The sequence below is a fragment of the Neodiprion fabricii genome, chromosome 4, assembly GCF_021155785.1.
Source record: "Neodiprion fabricii isolate iyNeoFabr1 chromosome 4, iyNeoFabr1.1, whole genome shotgun sequence".
Classification (NCBI taxonomy): Eukaryota; Metazoa; Arthropoda; class Insecta; order Hymenoptera; family Diprionidae; genus Neodiprion; species Neodiprion fabricii.
The window spans coordinates 20,953,551-20,973,294 of NC_060242.1; the positions used below are offsets into that span (position 1 = coordinate 20,953,551).

The 19,744-nt window shown below is 39.1% G+C and overlaps 1 protein-coding gene across 1 annotated transcript; it reads right to left on the reverse strand.

Moving 5' to 3' along the window:
* Positions 1-4,659: 4,659 nt before the first annotated feature.
* Positions 4,660-9,430, reverse strand: LOC124181734 (esterase E4-like). The gene is made up of 7 exons (XM_046568569.1): positions 9,116-9,430; positions 8,128-8,263; positions 6,566-6,911; positions 6,000-6,362; positions 5,669-5,829; positions 5,275-5,597; positions 4,660-5,185 (listed from the first exon to the last, which is right to left on the reverse strand). The coding sequence occupies exons 1-7, from the start codon at positions 9,382-9,384 to the stop codon at positions 5,017-5,019; spliced, it is 1,767 nt and encodes a 588-aa protein (XP_046424525.1). The 5' UTR covers positions 9,385-9,430; the 3' UTR covers positions 4,660-5,016.
* Positions 9,431-19,744: the final 10,314 nt, after the last annotated feature.

The window sequence follows — 19,744 nt, forward strand, 5'->3', positions numbered from 1 at the left end:
GACTAGTTTGAAATATTTCAAATAAAATATAATTACAATTGCCATGAAATATTATAAGAGTGTTTTACTCACCGAGCACAAATCCTCGTCCTCCTTGTCCTCCTCCTCGTCCACCGCCGACCATCTTCAACCACCCCCAACGACCGAGTGACAGCTACCGAATTTGGGGTTGCGCGAAAAACGAATTGAAATAATTTATTGTAAACGTGAACCAGGAACCACGGAGCGCTTATTCTAGAAGTCGAGAAATTTTATTAGCGGACTGACAGATACCGAATTTGGGGTTGCGCGAAAAACGAATTGAAATAATTTATTGTAAACGTGAACCAGGAACCACGGAGCGCTTATCATAGAAGTCGAGAAATTTTATAAGCGGACTGACAGCTATCGAATTTGGGGTTGCGCGAAAAACGAATTGAAATAATTTATTGTAAACGTGAACCAGGAACCACGGAGCACTTATCCTGGAAGTCGAGAAATTTTATTAGCGGACTGACAGCTATCGAATTTGGGGTTGCGCGAAAAACGAATTGAAATAATTTATTGTAAACGTGAACCAGGAACCACGGAGCGCTTATCATAGAAGTCGAGAAATTTTATAAGCGGACTGACAGCTACCGAATTTGGGGTTGCGCGAAAAACGAATTGAAATAATTTATTGTAAACGTGGACCAGGAACCACGGAGCGCTTATCCTAGAAGTCGAGAAATTTTATCAGCGGACTGACAGCTACCGAATTTGGGGTTGCGCGAAAAACGAATTGAAATAATTTATTGTAAACGTGAACCAGGAACCACGGAGCGCTTATCCTAGAAGTCGAGAAATTTTATTAGCGGACTGACAGATACCGAATTTGGGGTTGCGCGAAAAACGAATTGAAATAATTTATTGTCAACGTGAACCAGGAACCACGGAGCGCTTATCCTAGAAGTCGAGAAATTTTATCAGCGGACTGACAGCTACCGAATTTGGGGTTGCGCGAAAAACGAATTGAAATAATTTATTGTAAACGTGAACCAGGAACCACGGAGCGCTTATCATAGAAGTCGAGAAATTTTATAAGCGGACTGACAGCTACCGAATTTGGGGTTGCGCGAAAAACGAATTGAAATAATTTATTGTAAACGTGAACCAGGAACCACGGAGCGCTTATCCTAGAAGTCGAGAAATTTTATTAGCGGACTGACAGCTACCGAATTTGGGGTTGCGCGAAAAACGAATTGAAATAATTTATTGTAAACGTGAACCAGGAACCACGGAGCGCTTATCCTAGAAGTCGAGAAATTTTATTAGCGGACTGACAGATACCGAATTTGGGGTTGCGCGAAAAACGAATTGAAATAATTTATTGTCAACGTGAACCAGGAACCACGGAGCGCTTATCATAGAAGTCGAGAAATTTCATCAGCGGACTGACAGCTACCGAATTTGGGGTTGCGCGAAAAACGAATTGAAATAATTTATTGTAAACGTGAACCAGGAACCACGGAGCGCTTATCATAGAAGTCGAGAAATTTTATAAGCGGACTGACAGCTATCGAATTTGGGGTTGCGCGAAAAACGAATTGAAATAATTTATTGTAAACGTGAACCAGGAACCACGGAGCGCTTATCATAGAAGTCGAGAAATTTTATAAGCGGACTGACAGCTACCGAATTTGGGGTTGCGCGAAAAACGAATTGAAATAATTTATTGTAAACGTGAACCAGGAACCACGGAGCACTTATCCTGGAAGTCGAGAAATTTTATTAGCGGACTGACAGCTATCGAATTTGGGGTTGCGCGAAAAACGAATTGAAATAATTTATTGTAAACGTGAACCAGGAACCACGGAGCGCTTATCCTAGAAGTCGAGAAATTTTATCAGCGGACTGACAGCTACCGAATTTGGGGTTGCGCGAAAAACGAATTGAAATAATTTATTGTAAACGTGAACCAGGAACCACGGAGCGCTTATCCTAGAAGTCGAGAAATTTTATTAGCGGACTGACAGATACCGAATTTGGGGTTGCGCGAAAAACGAATTGAAATAATTTATTGTCAACGTGAACCAGGAACCACGGAGCGCTTATCCTAGAAGTCGAGAAATTTTATCAGCGGACTGACAGCTACCGAATTTGGGGTTGCGCGAAAAACGAATTGAAATAATTTATTGTAAACGTGAACCAGGAACCACGGAGCGCTTATCCTGGAAGTCGAGTTTCACCGCGTAGCGGACCCGAAGCGCGAGATCCGGGAAGTTGAGAACCCGGTACTCGAAGTTTGCGGAGCGCGACTCTTATCCGTCCGCTCTACTGCGCGGTTGTTTCCAGACTGAGGAATTCGGCTAGCTGATTTTGAATTGGTGACGTCACTTTCTGAACGGCCGACATCCAAACTATGGTTTCGAACTTTGATACTATGTATGATGATGTATGATGTACGATGTATGATGATATGATATGATGTATAATGCTTTTAGTTTTCACGTTTCATACAAGAAATACACACCTCATCTCTCCTGCCGATTCCAGACTCAAGCGGCCAGGCCCTTCGATGGTCAGCCGTTGATTGAGGATATATTCTTCACTGAACGGCTCGGCTAATAACGCTGCCGTTCTGCGACAGTTGGATGATGGAAAATTTCGCTCGTATCTTTCAAATGTGTGTTAAAATACACTCGAAATGTTAAGAAGCGTCCTTCTTTCTCTCCCTATCACCTCTCTAGGTCTTTAAATCACTACGCAGCGTTAAATACTGTCTCATATACGAAGCATCCGTTTCATCTCGTTCAAAATTAACGCATCCGTGATGTATTACAGTTACTCTGAATTTTTTTTCATCCGAATACTTTTCGAAAAACAATTCTGCTCCTCCACCCAACGCAGATACTTCACTTGCTACCAGCTAAAACAACGTTTCGATTCTATGCCTATGAAAATTCAAGATCGAGAGAGCAAATGAAAAGTTGTTGGAATAATTATGAATACTAATGTCATGGAATACATCGAGCGCGCGTCGAATAGAATCCCATTTCGAAATGAATAATTCTTCTCTTTTCATATCATAGCTAATCTGGTAATATAGGTAAATAGGATGGTTGGAGGTGTTCGGAAATGGTAGGACATTACAAAAGTTAAAGTCGACGATGATCCGGTGCATCAAGTTTGTCGTTGCAGATTTTCTTTTCCCATGAGGCATAGAGTATTCAACAACGATAATGCAGTTCTCAAAATTCATCATTCATCTCTGACTGGAAAGCTAATTCGCAAGGCGTGGTATTCTATTCTATATGCATTATTAGAAAAATACCCGTACTCTACATACACTGTTTCTAATCTTTTGCTACATTTGGTTTAATCCCCATGCTTCCACAGCACGATTAGTCGGAAATGTTTTTGATTATCCATAATAAAATGAAAGAAGTAACAAAGCTTAAATTTATTGTTAAAGCTCTAATGAATTCATTAAACTGCGGTCGAATCAATTCATTTATTATTTGCACATGACTTTTGTATATTTGATAAATTATTCCTAAATACATTGAAACATATGTATTTATAATGAAATATCATGCAATGGGCTGTGTAAACTATAAACTATAATTTCTATCGAATAACTGCTTTCATGTCAACAGGGCTTTGAGACTCAGTTCAGTTCGTCCTCCTCCTCGTCCACTTCCGACCACCTCCAACAATCGTCAATCACCTCGAACAACCACCGATAGCCACCTTGGGTTGTACCTGGAATAGCAATAAATATTTTCAGTATTAGAACACATCAAAAATATGACGTGAGGATTAATATTTGAAAAGTGCTGGAATAAATTTTTTCTGGCACTATTCCGACGTAACTTTGCGAGAGGAATCGATTAGGCGCAGTCCCAATGCGCTGCGATCAACGCATCAGAAGTTACAGCCAAAAAACAAAACCCGTGATTATATGAATCCTTACGTAATGTTTTTGATGTGTTTTTATACGGGAGAGATCAACGGGTGAGAAGATACGAGGAAAAAAGCACCTGCTGAAAAATGTCGAAAACACAGGTTATCGTTTTTTGGCTGTAACTTTCGATGCGTCGATTGCAGCGCATTGGGACTGCGCCCAATCGATTCCTCTCGCAAAATTACATCGGAATAGTGCATGAAAGAATTTATTCCGGCACTTTTCAAAATCACCAAATTTTTCGCCAAAAATACAAAGGCCTTGCTTTTTTTTCGAGCGAAAAACTTTTAGTCTCCGATTCGATTTGTATGACCCTTTCCTGATTGAGCGGACCCCCAGGAACTCAGAAAACGCAGCGAAAATAGCGTCAGATCAACGGGAGAGAAAATATGAAGGAAAAAGCACCTGCTGAAATATGGTGAAAACACTGGTTCTCATTTTTTGGCTGTAACTCCTGATGCGTTGATCGCAGCGCATTGGGACAGCGAGAGAAATCGAGTGTTATACGTCAAAGTTTCCGACTGACTCGCTGTGCACTGCCGGCACTCACTGACGGAAATCCGCTGGGCATCAGTCTTGCAGATTTTCGACAGAGAGCGCGCTGTAAGTTTGACTAATCGTTTCACTATTTTTATATTCTAAATACGTTTCAGCTTTTTTTCAGACTACATCCAAAAATTTCAAAAACACGTAATACTGACATGGTAATCCTTTTTTTCAGACACGAATTCAAATACCTTGAATAAAATCGATGCTCACTATAACTGAAAACGACCGAGCCATACTTTCAATGCCACAAATAAACATCCCAGGGCACAGGTTGATATTACTCAATGGAACACTGACAATGATACCGTACGCTGTTATGACATGTGGGTGATGGATTAATAAAAAATTTACTGCCAATACGCATCATGCGATAATATTATCATTATCAGGTATTGAAACCAAGTTCTGTACATTGCGTTCTAAGATAGGCATCAAATATTTATTCCTACATCTCTTTCACTTTCTCCGACGGGCAAGTCACAAAAAACTATTTCAAAACAGAGAGTACGAATTCTGATTGGGAACCGCAGTTCAAACTAAATCTACTTTTTAGCAGCAAAGAAACTTTCCCAAAACTGCATTCGCTCTTCGTGAAAACCACTTTTAACCTGAATTCCAGGATCGCTGTCATTACCGATCTGAAGATATTTTTCGTCTGATGAGAATGGTTCCCAAATCGCGTTGTCATTGAGAGCTGCAGTATTCGGCAACCTGAAAATGTGTTATATCGTCAAATATTGTCGATACACAAGCGGTTGTGACGTGATGTCTTCTGATATGATTCATAGCCTGATACTCACCCATTGATAGCAAACGATGTCCATAGCTCCACCATAGCGTCGGTCACTTTCATGTCAGTCTCACTAAATTCAGAGCCTGGTGGCGCAAACATTTCCCCTGGTCCAGGAAGGAGGTAAATCAGCTCGTCTCCGTGCGCCGCGCCCCAATTCTCCGTGTTACCATCACTAAACTTATAGCTATAGCTGAAAGTGCCTTGGTAGTCAAAAGTGCAAAGGTATGCGGGACTCTTGTAAGCAGTGTTGTTTGCATGTTGTTTGACCTCGTTGTAAATAGGGTAGGTGAACTCGTAATCGGTTATGATGTCAGTCAAATTGTGCAGTAGCTGAAAGCAACATCAATCACACCATAATTAATGGAACTTGAACTTCTGTCGTCAGTTGTTCCAGTTCTCACCAATTTTCTGTCGGCAGTTAGATCGTTCAAGTAACGAGACTTCAGAGCAGCAGTTTGGGCATCGACATCGGCTGACCAAACGTCGTGTCTCAAGAAGCTGATTAGGTGAGAGTCAATGTTGTCTAAAACTTGCTGGAACAAGTCTGGCCGATCATAGTACACTGAAATGAAGAACAAGTACAAGTTTCAGAAAAAATCATTCACCAAGAAAAAATGACTACCGATAAAGTTTCTTCAAATATGCAGAGCCTGGTATGTTACCTGACATCTCTGTGCGATATAGACACCTATAGGAATATTCGTTACTTCACGTTGATCCACCCATACTTGCCTGCAGTTACAACAATTCCTTCTTCCTTAGTTACAAGGGCCACCCACGGCAAATCATGCTGTTCTCCATTGGCAATGATATTCGCTGGAGTATCCGTAATAAGTGCACCTTCTACGTCAGGTTCGACTACAGGATACCAAACAGTAGGGCTGGCCATCCTTACATCCCTCAACAGCACGTCTGTTTCGTACAAGTATGATCCATTGAAAGTCCTGAGACAGTTAACAAGGGTGGTTGACGTGTTGGTTGGACAACCAAGGTATTCGCCCAACTTCGTGGCACGCGTGGCGGCCACCGAATACGGTTCAGGAACAGGAGGATAGAGTTGCGGTGTACTGTGTGTCATGAATTGGTGAAAGAGTCCTGAAAAAAGTGTGTAGTTATTTGTCAAGTTAAAATGCCAAGTATTTAATATCTATTTAGTGGAAACTAATTCAATGCCATTATTGATCTCTCTTACAATTAAAAGCATTAGCTTCGCTTATTAAGTCGGGTACATTTACCACCGAACGATGATCACTAAATACCATAGGTGTATTTCAATTCGACTAAGCAACTCTGCTCACCTTTTGTTAAAGGAGATAAGGTTAAAAGGCGAACGCTGGCAGCGCCTGAACTTCCACCGAAGATAGTTACTTGATTTGGATCACCACCGAAATACTTGATATTTCGTTGGGTCCATCTCAAAGCCTCAGCTATATCTTTTAGTAAATTATTTCCAGGCGATACTTCGTCGCCGGTACTCAAAAATCCGAGTATTCCGAAACGATAGTTCGGAACTACGAGAACCACGTCCTTATTAAGAAGAAATTCCGGACTCCATCGGTCAGGAGTGCTCGTTCCAAACCTGAATTGTCCACCATAGATGTAGACCATCACTGGCAGTAACGTAGCATTTTGGCTACTAGGAAGCTATGCGGTAGAAATGGTGAAAAAGGAATTATTTGCTTTCTCATTTGAGAATTCATTAATGTAAGCCGACCGTAGACCGTGATTCTGAATAAACACCGTGCACCCATCTTATTCAATTTTTCATGTTATAAAGTAAGAAATGATAGCAAATCAAATATGTGCACCAACAATAAACTATAAACTATGCGTCATAAAGCGAGAACAGTTGTTTTTTGCACTTCATTTACTGATTTCTTCTATACGTGTATCGCAATGTTGCAGGCTGACAGCATAAACATTTCTGAACCCACGTCCAAACTTGAGTATATTGCGCGCAAAAATGCTCTAGTCTGTACGCAGCCTAAGGAGCTAGGAACAGCGAGGAGAAACCAAGATCGATGGACGAAAACTTCATGACTTCGAATTTGGTAATGTTCTACAACAGTTTGATTCATTGTGTGTAAAAAAGAAGATGATATCAGAGGTTTGAACTCCGTAGAAAATTTTCCAATGTGATCTAAATTTTCTGTTTCTCGAGCGTTGTTCGAACCAAAATATTTCGAGTACGATAAAGAACTGTAGGTATGGTTAAATTCAAATGGTCAAGTATCTGTTTATTTCTCGAAATCAACCTTCGCGATGTAATCACAGAGATTTCTTATCCAATCTAAAGCACTAAAAATATGCTGTATTTTGTACCCAGCTGTGTGACAATTAGTATATTGCGTTGCTAGTGCGGAAAGTGGGCGATTTCTAATGAATAAGCATGCGCTGTAATCACACGAACAGATATCGCCACTGATGTATATGAAATCGCCCATCCGCGCGTCCGACACACGCTATAATCTTCAAACATCTGTGAGCGAAAGTTTGTTTGTGAAGCAATGAAGATGCCACTGACATAAAACAAGTCAACCAACAAGAGGGTGATATTCGAATGAAAACAAAGCAGAACAATAAAATCAATTCCACATTGCCTGAATATGTTTGACAGTACTCGAATCCTATGTAAAATGAACAGAGCTAAATTTGTTCGCTGTTGGATCAGACGATAGCCTAAACTGGTGTTTCGGTACTGAAATCAAGTGAATTTCAAAATGTCTGTACTTTCAATTGAAAATACTTGAATCTCTTGGTACGGCTAGTACATTTCTCGAGATAAAAAATTTGAAACGATGATGGTAAAACTATAACTTCCTCCATCTATCAAAATATATTCAATACGATTGCGATATACCTTCGGCGTATAGACATTAAGATAAAGGCAGTCCTCATCTCCCATGAGCTTTTGCTCGTTCTGAATACATGCGTTAGGCATGCGGCCGGTATCTAGAGTCCCGTTCCAAGGACCCGCTGGTACAGCTTGTTTAAACCTGAATTGGAATAATAGGGAAAATTAATTTTTCCGTATTTTTATGACGATTAAACTCCCAATGATGGGTGATTTTTCGGTCAACATGAGGCTAGATAGTTCCGCCAATTCTTCGTCATAGATTTTGAACATGTTATTCTCTGGAATACATTCAATTATGTATTTCAGTGCCACGAGTTGTGATCGATGCAGATCAACCCAAAGAAAATCTGTCGAGAGCTGATATTACCGATGTTTTAGCGGACTCTTAAAGCAATCGAGATGTGTAAAAGCAAAGTACGTAAATGTGGGCAAAACAATGTGGTTTCAGTTCGTGTATGCGGATCCTCGATTGTTTATTTGTTCAGACAATATCTTCCTACTAAGAGAAAAAAATCATATCAATAAAGTGAGGACTTTTTACCCTCCCGAGCTCATACCATGCATTTTGAACAAGAAAAAAATGCACGGTATGAGCTTGGGAGGGTAAAAAGTCCCCACTGCATTATCAACTCGTGTTGATGTATATTAACTGCTTGTATCTTTGGATGATATGAACCAAAGTTTGCCCAATCAATCACATTATCATCATAAGTACCGGTAACAGTTTACTATGGATACCGTATATTACTATTGTAAGTAGTAGCTTAGCTCCTAACGTGCGAGACTTCGGAAGGGGAGGACTTGAGTTCAAATTCCCAGCTTGTCGATGAGGTCCTAAGCGATAGCTCGCAGAAATTGTAACGCGGTTAACGTCGTTCAGGCTCCCAATCGGCGAGTTGAGGTTTGAACTCAGTCCGGGTGTCCGGGCCACGTTTTCTGCACCACCTATGCAGCGATAGATGAATTTTAACTCTGAATTATTCCTACAAACCTAAGATCTCCAATCGGTGGCTCGGCAAACGGAACTCCAATGAAGGCAGAGAATCTTCTGCCAAGGTGTGTGGCCATATTTATACCTCTGAGTCTTCCTTGAGGTATCGTCGTTTCCGGACGCATCCAATCCTCGCCAGCGGGAATGTCCCCATTTTTAATTGGAATAACACCAAAGATTGTTAGGAAAGCGATTAGCAAAAGAGCCACCAGCAGACACGCGGCTGCTATATAACAGCACGAGCGCGAGCCAATTTTACATACAAACATGATTATTGTCTGTCACGAAGTGATGCTCGCCAAAGAGACCAGCCTGAGTTATTTTATCTTGCGAGAAGAAAAGATGTCCTGTCATAATCAAAGACAATATAGATTAGTAAAAACGCTTTGAATTTAATTCGCAACCTAATCTCAATACATAATGCGGACGGGAATTAAATCCACCTTGTCAAGTGATCCAATAAAATTAAGTGTATACACAAATTTTATAATGTATATTTTGTCATTAAGCAGTTTGATGAGATTGGATTAACATGTGAGATAACAGAATAATAAGCCGAGTAGCGCCGGTTCGAAGGCTATTTTTTATGCGTGTAAAGTAATAAAAAGCCGCCCCTATGTAAGTGCACACATAGAACAATCAATTATTTGAATCCCATAATCATTTACTCAAGATATATGATAATCAAAGGTACAAATGATTGCTAAAAACAAGAGAATTTTACAATAACACCAACAGATTGTATAATTCTAGCGTAGTCGTAAAATCATGTGAACCTTCTCGCTTTGAAGGCTGTAAAGTCTTGAATTACTTCGTCAAGATCTGGTTCATGAAAAATATCATTTTCAATCGATGCACTTTCCAGTCCGTCTAAGCGTCCTTGACTCATTGACGACTGCAAATACTTTTTTTATTAGTTTTAAGTTGGAAAAACTTGTATTACTTTGAATTGACATATATTATTATCACCGATGAACTAAAAAACTCAGATAAAAACGTTAAATCACATTCATTTTCGTTCAGAATTTTCTCAGTAAAAATCGTTAGTTTTAGCATTTGAGCTCGACAATTAATATGATATCACGGGTTTATGGGTTGTTTTGGTACATCGATAATAAAATGATGCTCGTATTAAAAATAACTAGCTTTAAAACCTGCCCGCAAGATTTCTGCTACGTGATGCTACAAATCACGTTTACACATGTATGTAAGTATAACGTATTGTGATTTCATGACAATAAATTTTATCAAAAAATACCACAGAATAATCAGCTCAGTGCTTACAGATTTGAAATACGACGCACGGCAATTTTAGCTCTGATTGAACGACGTTATTGTCATAGGTATATTCCTATTTATACTATGCCAACTACTCACCAATTGCAATTTGTTGATCCTGGTCGTTCGGTTTTTTTCGGATTCAAAATGTTATCTGAAGCACGTATATTGGTTTAATAGTGCAAAACATGACGTTTTCAATAATCAAACTTGTAAACTTGAAAATTAGTCCGGAAGGTCAAAAGTCATCAGGTCAAGGACCTGGAGAGCCAGAACTATCAAAGATTAGTCCTGGAAGTCAATAGTCACCAGGTCAAGGACCTGGACAGCCAAAACTACGGACCGCTTGTCCTGGAAGTCGATTTTCACCAGCTGGCGGACCTGGAGTGCAGAAACTACGGAGCGCTTTTTCTGGAAGTCGAGATTCACCAGGTAGCGGACCTGAAATGTAGGAACCACGGAGCGCTTGTCCTGGAAGTCGAGTTTCACCAGGTAGTAGACGTTGAGCTCAGAAACTACGGAGCGCTTGTCCTGGAATTCGAGTTGCACCAGGAAGCGGATTCGGAGCGTAGGATCAGGAGGTAGAGAAACCGGTACTCGAAATCTGCGGAGCGCGGTTCTCATACGTCCGCTCTACTGCGCGGTTGTTTCCGGACTGAGGAATTCGGCTAGCTGATTTTCGTCGTTATAGATCGATGACGTCAAAGGAAAAAAATTTTGGGTGACGTCACTTTGTGAACATTCGAACATTCGACATCCAAAATTTGATTTCGAACATTAATACTATGTATGTATATGCATAATGATGTATGATGTATGGTGATATGATGTATGATGTATGATGATTATTTACCTTGCTTGCCGATTCCAGACTCAAGCGGCTAGGCCCTTCGATGGTCAGCCGTTGACTAAAGATATATTCTTCAGGGGGTTAGCTAATAACGCTACCGTTCTGCGACAGTTGGAAGATAAAAATTTTTGCTCGTATCTCTCAGATGTGTGTTCAAATACACTCGGAAGTTTTAAGAAGCTTCGTTCTTTCTCTTTCTATCAAAAAAAAAAAAATCGCCGACAATCACCTTTTTAGGTCTTTAAATCAGGACACTGCGTTAAATTACGCTACTCTCGCAAAATTACGTCGGAATAGTGCATCAATCAATTGATTTCAGCACTTTCCAAAAACGCTGAAATCTTTACCCAAAATGCAAAGGGTTTAGACAAACCGTTATTGGCTACAAAAACTTTTGGTCTCAGATTTCATTTGTACCATTAATTTCTGACTAATTGGACCTTTAAGAACTCAGAAAACGCACAGAAAAGAGCGTGGGATCAATAGCGTAGAAATTAACAAGGAAACATCAGCAGTAGAAAAATGACGAAGGAAATCTCTCGTTTGTTGGCTTCAACTCTCGATCCGTTTCTCGCATTGAAGTGGGACTGTGCCTAATCGATTTCTCTTGCAAAATTACGTTTATACAATTGTCCCTCAAAATCATCTTAATAACGACTGAAACATTTAAAGTGGTTAACCTTCTTCTATTTTGGAGAGAAAATCGTGTCGACTCAGAACTAATAATAAAGGACCCGCTCGAGACTTATAGAACCTTAAGGATTGCAAAAGAGGTCTGTGGAGCATCGTAGGACTAACTCCTTAAACGACATGGAATAAATACGGAAATATTGATGTAGGTATTATATACCTTATATCCTGCAGAGATGCATCGCACTTGTACAGAGGCCGAAACTCAACCGGCGAGTACAAACTACAATAATAACATCTGGATATCTTATACGACAGTGTTTATATTCTGATCAATGCAATGTATATTGTTTAATATGGTTCCTATATAGTCATCAGATTTCTCATGTCATGTTGGTTCATAAAATTGTTCTTTTTTTTCTATCTTGAACCCCAATACTATTGGAAACACATTTCTCCTCTGTCAATCCTTAGAATCAAGAGAAAGCGGTCATCTTCCACCACCGAAAAATTCGCGTCGCCTTCAATTCTTTATAGAGGGCCGTGGCAAACACTTTCATCCACACTTTCATCATCATATCTCTGTTATTCATTGGACCTCTAACACGGAATAAGTTTCTCAAAATAATTTCACTGAGTCATAATTTCAACGATAGATAATTTGCAACATATTCAGTATAGCTAGGTACCATTTTAGTGGATGAAACTGAATAAATCACAGCCATGAACGAATGCTGCTATCGTATCACGAATAAATAATTAACAAATTCCACGTAGCTCCAAATTGATGGCAAAACTTTGTCAATGTTATCGTAATTTCTTTGAGATTATTTTTCAAAAAATAATCTACTTAGAAACTGATTTGCTTAGAGATCGTATCGACGCATGGCCACACTCTGGCTCAATGGAATAGCGTATAATTCTCTAGTTTGAACTGAATTTACTGTCATTATTTTTACCGAGAAAAATTCAAAGCACTTCTGTTTGGTGTAGGATATTTCACACAAGCGCGTGCCAATATATTAAAAATGTATGCCATCCAATTAAAAATGCATACTTGCCGAATCTAAATACACACGAATATATACCGATATCCCATGTTACCCGGGGTGGATTCATTGCAAGAGCGCGACGTGCATTTTGACAGCACGAACGTAGATCAGTGGTCGGGGTACGTGATTTGCACTAAAAATACTCCCCTTTACACCTATCAACGGCCTTATTACAAAGGTGGACCCTATTGTTGGGTATGAAAATTCAAAAAGACCGATTTAGGCATCTCCAATAAGATACAATAGTTGTTACACTCTTGTAGAAAGATTACGTACAGTTTAGGTAAGGACTACTTGATATAAATGTAATAAGACCGATTGATATTTGTATTGATAAAAAATTTGCAACAAATTTAAAACATCTATAAAATCCTTATTGCACTAATCGAGACGTGATAATTTTCACGGGGATAACCGAAACGTGCTATTTTTCAGGGCGAAAGCCGAAACAGCTTACTTTTTCGTAAGAGGTGTGGAAATAAAGGATGACGGTACCAATCCCCAAAAAGAAATTCAGATACAAATGCATTCGCAGATTCCGAATTCTAAATAAGAAGAGTCAGAAAAATATGCCGCACGTAGCTCCGCTCCAGCTGTTGGAAAGCGAATAACTGCGCCGCGCGCAATGCTTGCCGCTCGGTCGAAGGGAGATGTCGAGCTGCGCCCGGCAAATGTGCAGAATACGACCCGTGTGTAGAGGATTGCCGTTACTTGCAGCGTCAGGCGCGGATTCGAATGCCCAACGGCTTTCGGCCTAATAAAATGGGCGCAAAAATGAATCAACGGTAAGAGAAAAATCACAAGTCTTGTATTTTCTTAATGTATGAATATAGAATTAAAATGATAAGATAATGCTACCGGTTACGCATCTGTATACCACTGTGTGAAGTATCCTTTGCCAGGCTGTCTAAATATATCGTATTTCTTTTCGATGCGATTGACTGGGAATGATTAATCCTCAGCGTTAACCCATATTCAGCCTTTCGATGAAGATGTACTAGTAACTGATAGATAATATTTTGCAGTTAAGCTTAAAAAACTTGTAAGTTTCTTATCCATGATGCAGTAATATCATTTTTCCATGTTTGTGATTTGCTCAGTTTCTATCACTCTCGTGGCACTTCGGTATGATAAACGTGCACTGTATTATCCATTGTTTTCGTGATGCTCAATACGGCAAAGTATGAGTCGGTTGCCGACATCCATTTACTTGTAGAGGGCGCTCCTAAGTCAAGAATGTGCTCCTCTCTGGCACAATATTCTGAGCGACAAAAAACGATTTTCGGTCACCATTAAATTGGCTTTCAATTTTGTAAGCGTAAGCAGCGTTTAAAGTACCGCGCGTAGTATAATTAGTCATAAGCAGCGCTAATAATATTTTTGAAGACGTAACATTACTGAAAATAAACATAATAATGATAGTCCTCAGAACCCTGTGATCTTATAGTTTCCGCCATCTGCACATTTCTTTGATTCCGAGAATGTTACCGTTTTATCTTCACTATTATCATAAAAACTATCAAGGTTCACAGCTCTGTCAAGATGTTCGGATTCTTCTTCATTTTCACGTAAAATACTAAATAACACCTTTCGAATCTATAATAGCCTTGTCAACGAGAGAAATAAATTTACGAGGAAATTGTACCGAAATCGATAACAAATGTTCATTCAACTTGTGAATCATAATTAACACCGCTTCAAAATACTTCATACAGATCAAAATCTACTCACCGCCTTCCATATTTACAAACTGTGAATGCAATCCTTTTGTTCATAAGATACTTTAAATTTATCCCTTGAATTTGAATGAGCAACATGGCGAAGTGCAATCAGCTGATTGTTTTCGGTACGTAATGGCAATGCAGATATGAAGATATAGAAACTGAGAGTATAAGCTATCTAGGCCGCTATTTTAGTACACGCTGAACTGATCTCAACAAAAAATATGATACAGATCTGCTTTCATCAACAAATACGGCCCTCTTGAAGTCCCGCATGCATTTTGCTGCCGGAAAGTGTGCTCGGATAGTCGTTGATACAAAAACGATACCTACGACGATCCAGGAATCAGTTTGGAGCGGACTTTTCTCTCGTAAATTACGGTGTATACAACCCCGTGTATACGCGGTACATTGTTTCAGCAAAGGCGCGTCTAGCTCAGTGTAATATTATAAAAAACAGTCGGCAAGTTCCCGAAGGTGGACAAGACCCAATCCAAAGTTCCCGACAGCGAAGTTGGAGCTCACGGGCGTTGCCGCAGGTCCATGGGGTTAACTCGCGAATGAAAAAACTCGGCGATCTTTTCTTTTCAACGGTATATACGTATACGGACCGGGCGAGAAAGCGGCGGTGAGAATTTAATTAAGAATTTCCATGAGCCGACGGCGCCGCGTTGCACTGGCACACACGTCAGCGCCGCGGCGAACCAGCAGAAGCCCTAATTAAATTGGAAGAAATCCCCCCCCACCTCTGCCCGCCCATCGCCAGGGAAGCCCTTTTCGCGTGTATTGAGAAGTTCTCATGAGAAAGAAATTTGCATTTTAAGTACGACTGAGCGCGGCCGCCTCTCCAACTTTGTCACAAGGGGTCAGCCGGTGCAATCCGAATGTGCGTATAAACTTGCTCGCCTCTTTTTTCCTAAATCACAGTTATTTCCCTGGACTACGGGAGGAAATAATGAGCACGCGTATCTGATACAAACGTCAAACAATCAGGCAGTTTCCCCGCGCATCCTGCAGAATATCAGATCCTGGGAAACTGCATAACTGCGCTCCTCCATCTCTCCCCTCTTCTCACGTAATTCGTGAACAACCGCTCGTTCATCCTCGACACATTAATCAATCGTGTTGCATATTAATTTTGGCTCCTTGTTGTTACACGGAAAGAAATCTTTTCACTTCGTCCGCCGCTTCGCCTCCCCTTGATTCCCGAACTACTGAGCGATTTTCACCCTCCGTGAAACTCTCGAGACTATTTTCCACTTTTGATGTACGTACCTCAAGATACCTACCTTAACCCGATATCGCAAATATCCTTGCACTGCTTCGCATAAAAACGTATAATAACCGGGCTATTTTAACAAGAAGTTCGGTAAAGTCTCGCGCCAATTGGTACAGTGTGCGCTCGTCATAGGCGCGCGCACCGCTTAAAAGTTCAACTACAATCTTAAGCGAACCACGCTTTTCCGCGGCCCCGTTCTTTATTCCTACCATAGCTCGATAAGCGTCGCAATTTTTGCCGGAGGCTCGCGGAAGAAGAGGTTCCATCGAATCATGGAAAATCTTGATAAGTCAACCTGCACCCGATCCTTTTTCTCGATGTGCAAATATTGTACGCGTCGTACAACGAGATACGACAGAGATAGAAGGAGAGAGAGAGAGAGAGAGAGAGAGAGAGAGAGAGAGAGAGAGAGAGAGCTGCTTTCTACCCTTGCACTTAGTTCTATTTTAAGGCTGTTCCTTCCTGTCCGATTCAACCTCGGAAGCCCGACCCTTCCAGAGCCCTGCGAACCTCCCCGTCGAGCGCGGAAGATGCTAGGATGCGCCATTCTTCTCGTCGACATTGACTAATGATTCGCACGCAGGGAAAGATATTTCGAAACTGCATCTATCTACTGCCTTTTTTCCTCCCACTCCTTTTTTTCCTCTTCCTCCGTCGTAATAATTTCCCTCTCTTCGCAATGTATCTCGGTTAGTACGAATGTACATAATCCATATGCCATGTGCTATACGATATAATAATCCACGTTCAAGTGTCGCGATATTTGCTCGGTGAACTTCGCCGCTAACAATAAGATAAATCAACTCGAGTATCAAGAATAATGAATTGTGCAAAGAAAAATTCCTTCTTCCTTCATCGCAACAGGATGAGTCGATTAGTGACGCGCGAAACGTGAAAGGCTCAGTGAAGTAAAACGTATTTTATTTCATATCATTTTTTTTTTCTTGTGCTATTCAGCTGAAACAGAAGCGAATAAAACCATAGGTATGTACGCACACATATATCTATGTATGAGTGTACATATATATGTATTGTATATATTTTATATTCCATGTTAAAAATTGTGCTTAACATTTAATGTGTACATGGTTTTAATATTCTTCGCTATGTTCGCCTTTCGTTTGCTGTCAGCCTACTGGTGATTCATTTTTTCTTTTCTCAACTCTCTTATTAACAGTATAATATTGTGTGACGTATGCACTGTGTTTTTGTTTCTCATTTTAGTTTTTCTTTTGCAGTTATCTTCATTCGTCACATGCAGAATAATGTAATAATGATATACGTAATATAGGTACATGTATTTTTTTCACATCAACTTTGTTGAATTTTAGCTAATCTTTCACTAAGCCGTATTACATGTATATACTTATTTATTCATATATTCATATGTTCAACACTGCGTGAAATTCAAAGATGCGGCCGTCTCGAATTTTCACCCAGATTCCAAGAATCGATCATCTTCAACTTGCCTGAGATTACTGCGGGCCCTAGCCGTTGCAGATGGAGATAAAGTATAAAAAACAAGATAACAATAAACTAACTGAACAAGGCCAAAGGAAATTAAAAAGTACGCGACTAAATATGGAATGTAATTCGCGTCAATGCAGCGAGCGTACGTCAGAATACGTATATGTAATATAATTTCATTACATTCGGATCGTTTATAATTATATGTTTGGAAACGTACGCTTGTTCTATTTAATTTTATCTTTCCCTCTTCCCCCGGTAACTACGTTGCGTGTAAAAACTCAACGATTACTTTTTCTCATTATAACATGACGTGTTAATAACATACTTATCCAAATTACGCGCGTACGCATTCTTGTTCACGTGTAACTGTATTACTATGACTACCGACAAGTTATTCCTGCTTCGAATTTCTAGCTACGAGGTATTTGGTAGTTTTTCTTGTTTATAATGATTTTCAATACTTTTAAGAATATTCTTATACAGTATTGCGATTTTTTTGTCTCTCTAATTTGTATATTTTTTTTTCTCAACTTCTTCGACTAGTTTACTAGAATCAATTTCAATGCGTGCAGTCTAAGGCCACACGTATTGTTATACGCGTGCTAATTCAGGCGTGTGAAAAACATATCTATATTTATATTTGTACAACTGAAATTGCATATGATTTGTCCAACTACGATGGAAAAAGATCGTGCAGAAACGGGAAATGAAGGAGCGTTTTGTCTGTAAATTTTTTTCAAACGAACATATTAAACGGCTTCTCACGCGACAATAACAATAATAATAACAATTAACGTCTCGGTTTGGAATAATATCAATACCTACTCTTGTTCGTATTATTTGATAAAATTGATGCATACCATATTTCACATCGTGCATTTTTACGTATTATACAGATACCAAATTTATGTTAACTCGGTAAAACTTACCGAACGTTTATTCAATCAATTATTTGTAATTCTTTGATTCCTTGAATATCCGCGCTAAAAACTCACCGTCGCTATTAACGCACCGTTACAATAATAACAGTTATCGTTCGCTAAATAGTGCTATATTGACGTCAGATTAAATTTTTCATAATTTTTTTAATTTTTTTTTTTTTTTTTTGATTGCCAACTTTCGCGGAGCAAAACAATCCTAGAGCTCAAATTCAACGCTTATCCTACATATTGAACAGGCTGTAACAAAGAACCGGAGCTACCACAAAAGTTAGATAATATATGTATAGTGTACACGCACACATACACATATATATATATATATGTATATTAGGGTGGTCCTCATTTAGAATGTTGACGAATTTATTCCGGATCACCCCACCAAATCAACTATAAATAATTCAAAAACAATTCACAATTTTTTTCAAATTTTTATGTCAACTGTAACCTATGCCTGTAAGAGGAAGGATTTCCCAATTTAAAATACACGTGTTTCGGACACGTTCTTATTATATATTTTTTTCTGTAAGAGTAATAATGTTCGAAAAAATCCATGAATGTGAGATTCTAATGAGCATTAGTGCTACTATCTGACAAAAAATTCACATCATCATACCAGGTAATATAGACAGTTGCATTTCTTATAAATAAAAAGAAAACGTCAAATTTCTACGGCGTGCAATTCGTCGAAATTGGTCGGTATGATGATATGAATTTTTTCTCAGATAGTACTACTAATGCTCACTAAATCTTCGCAATTACAGATTGATTCGAACATCGTCACTCTTACAATGAAATATATGCTGAGATTGTATCTGAAACAAGTGTATTTTAAATGGCGATATCCATCCATTTACGGGCACGGGTTAGAATTGATATAAAAATCTGAAAGAATTAGGAAATTGTTTTTAAATTATTTATAGTCGATTTGGGGGGGTGGTCTGAAAAAAAATCATCAACACCCTAAGTAAGGATCACCCTAATATACATGGTATATAATATGTATGTATGTGTTACAGATAACCTTGTGTGTATGTAGTACTTGTACATCAGTTTGTAAAAGGTGTGAGAAAAAAGTATAGAGAAACAAATAGAGATAAAAGTGAAAATTTAAAGTGAGTGCATGAATGTTGATGGAGGAAAAGAATTAGCATTATTTTGTTACTCGTTCAATCATCACTACCGTGAATCGTGTTACAGTGTTTCGTTTTCTTACTTTTCTTCGTTTTTAAATTGTTTTTATTAACTGTCAAAAATAACACCTGCACCACACGTTACAATCGTGATCACCACAATTATTTATCATATATAATAATTTTAATTAAGGTATATTATATTATTATGTATATGCATATATGTATATAATGAAAATTATATCGATTTTTTTTTTTTTTGTTTTTTGTAATATTAA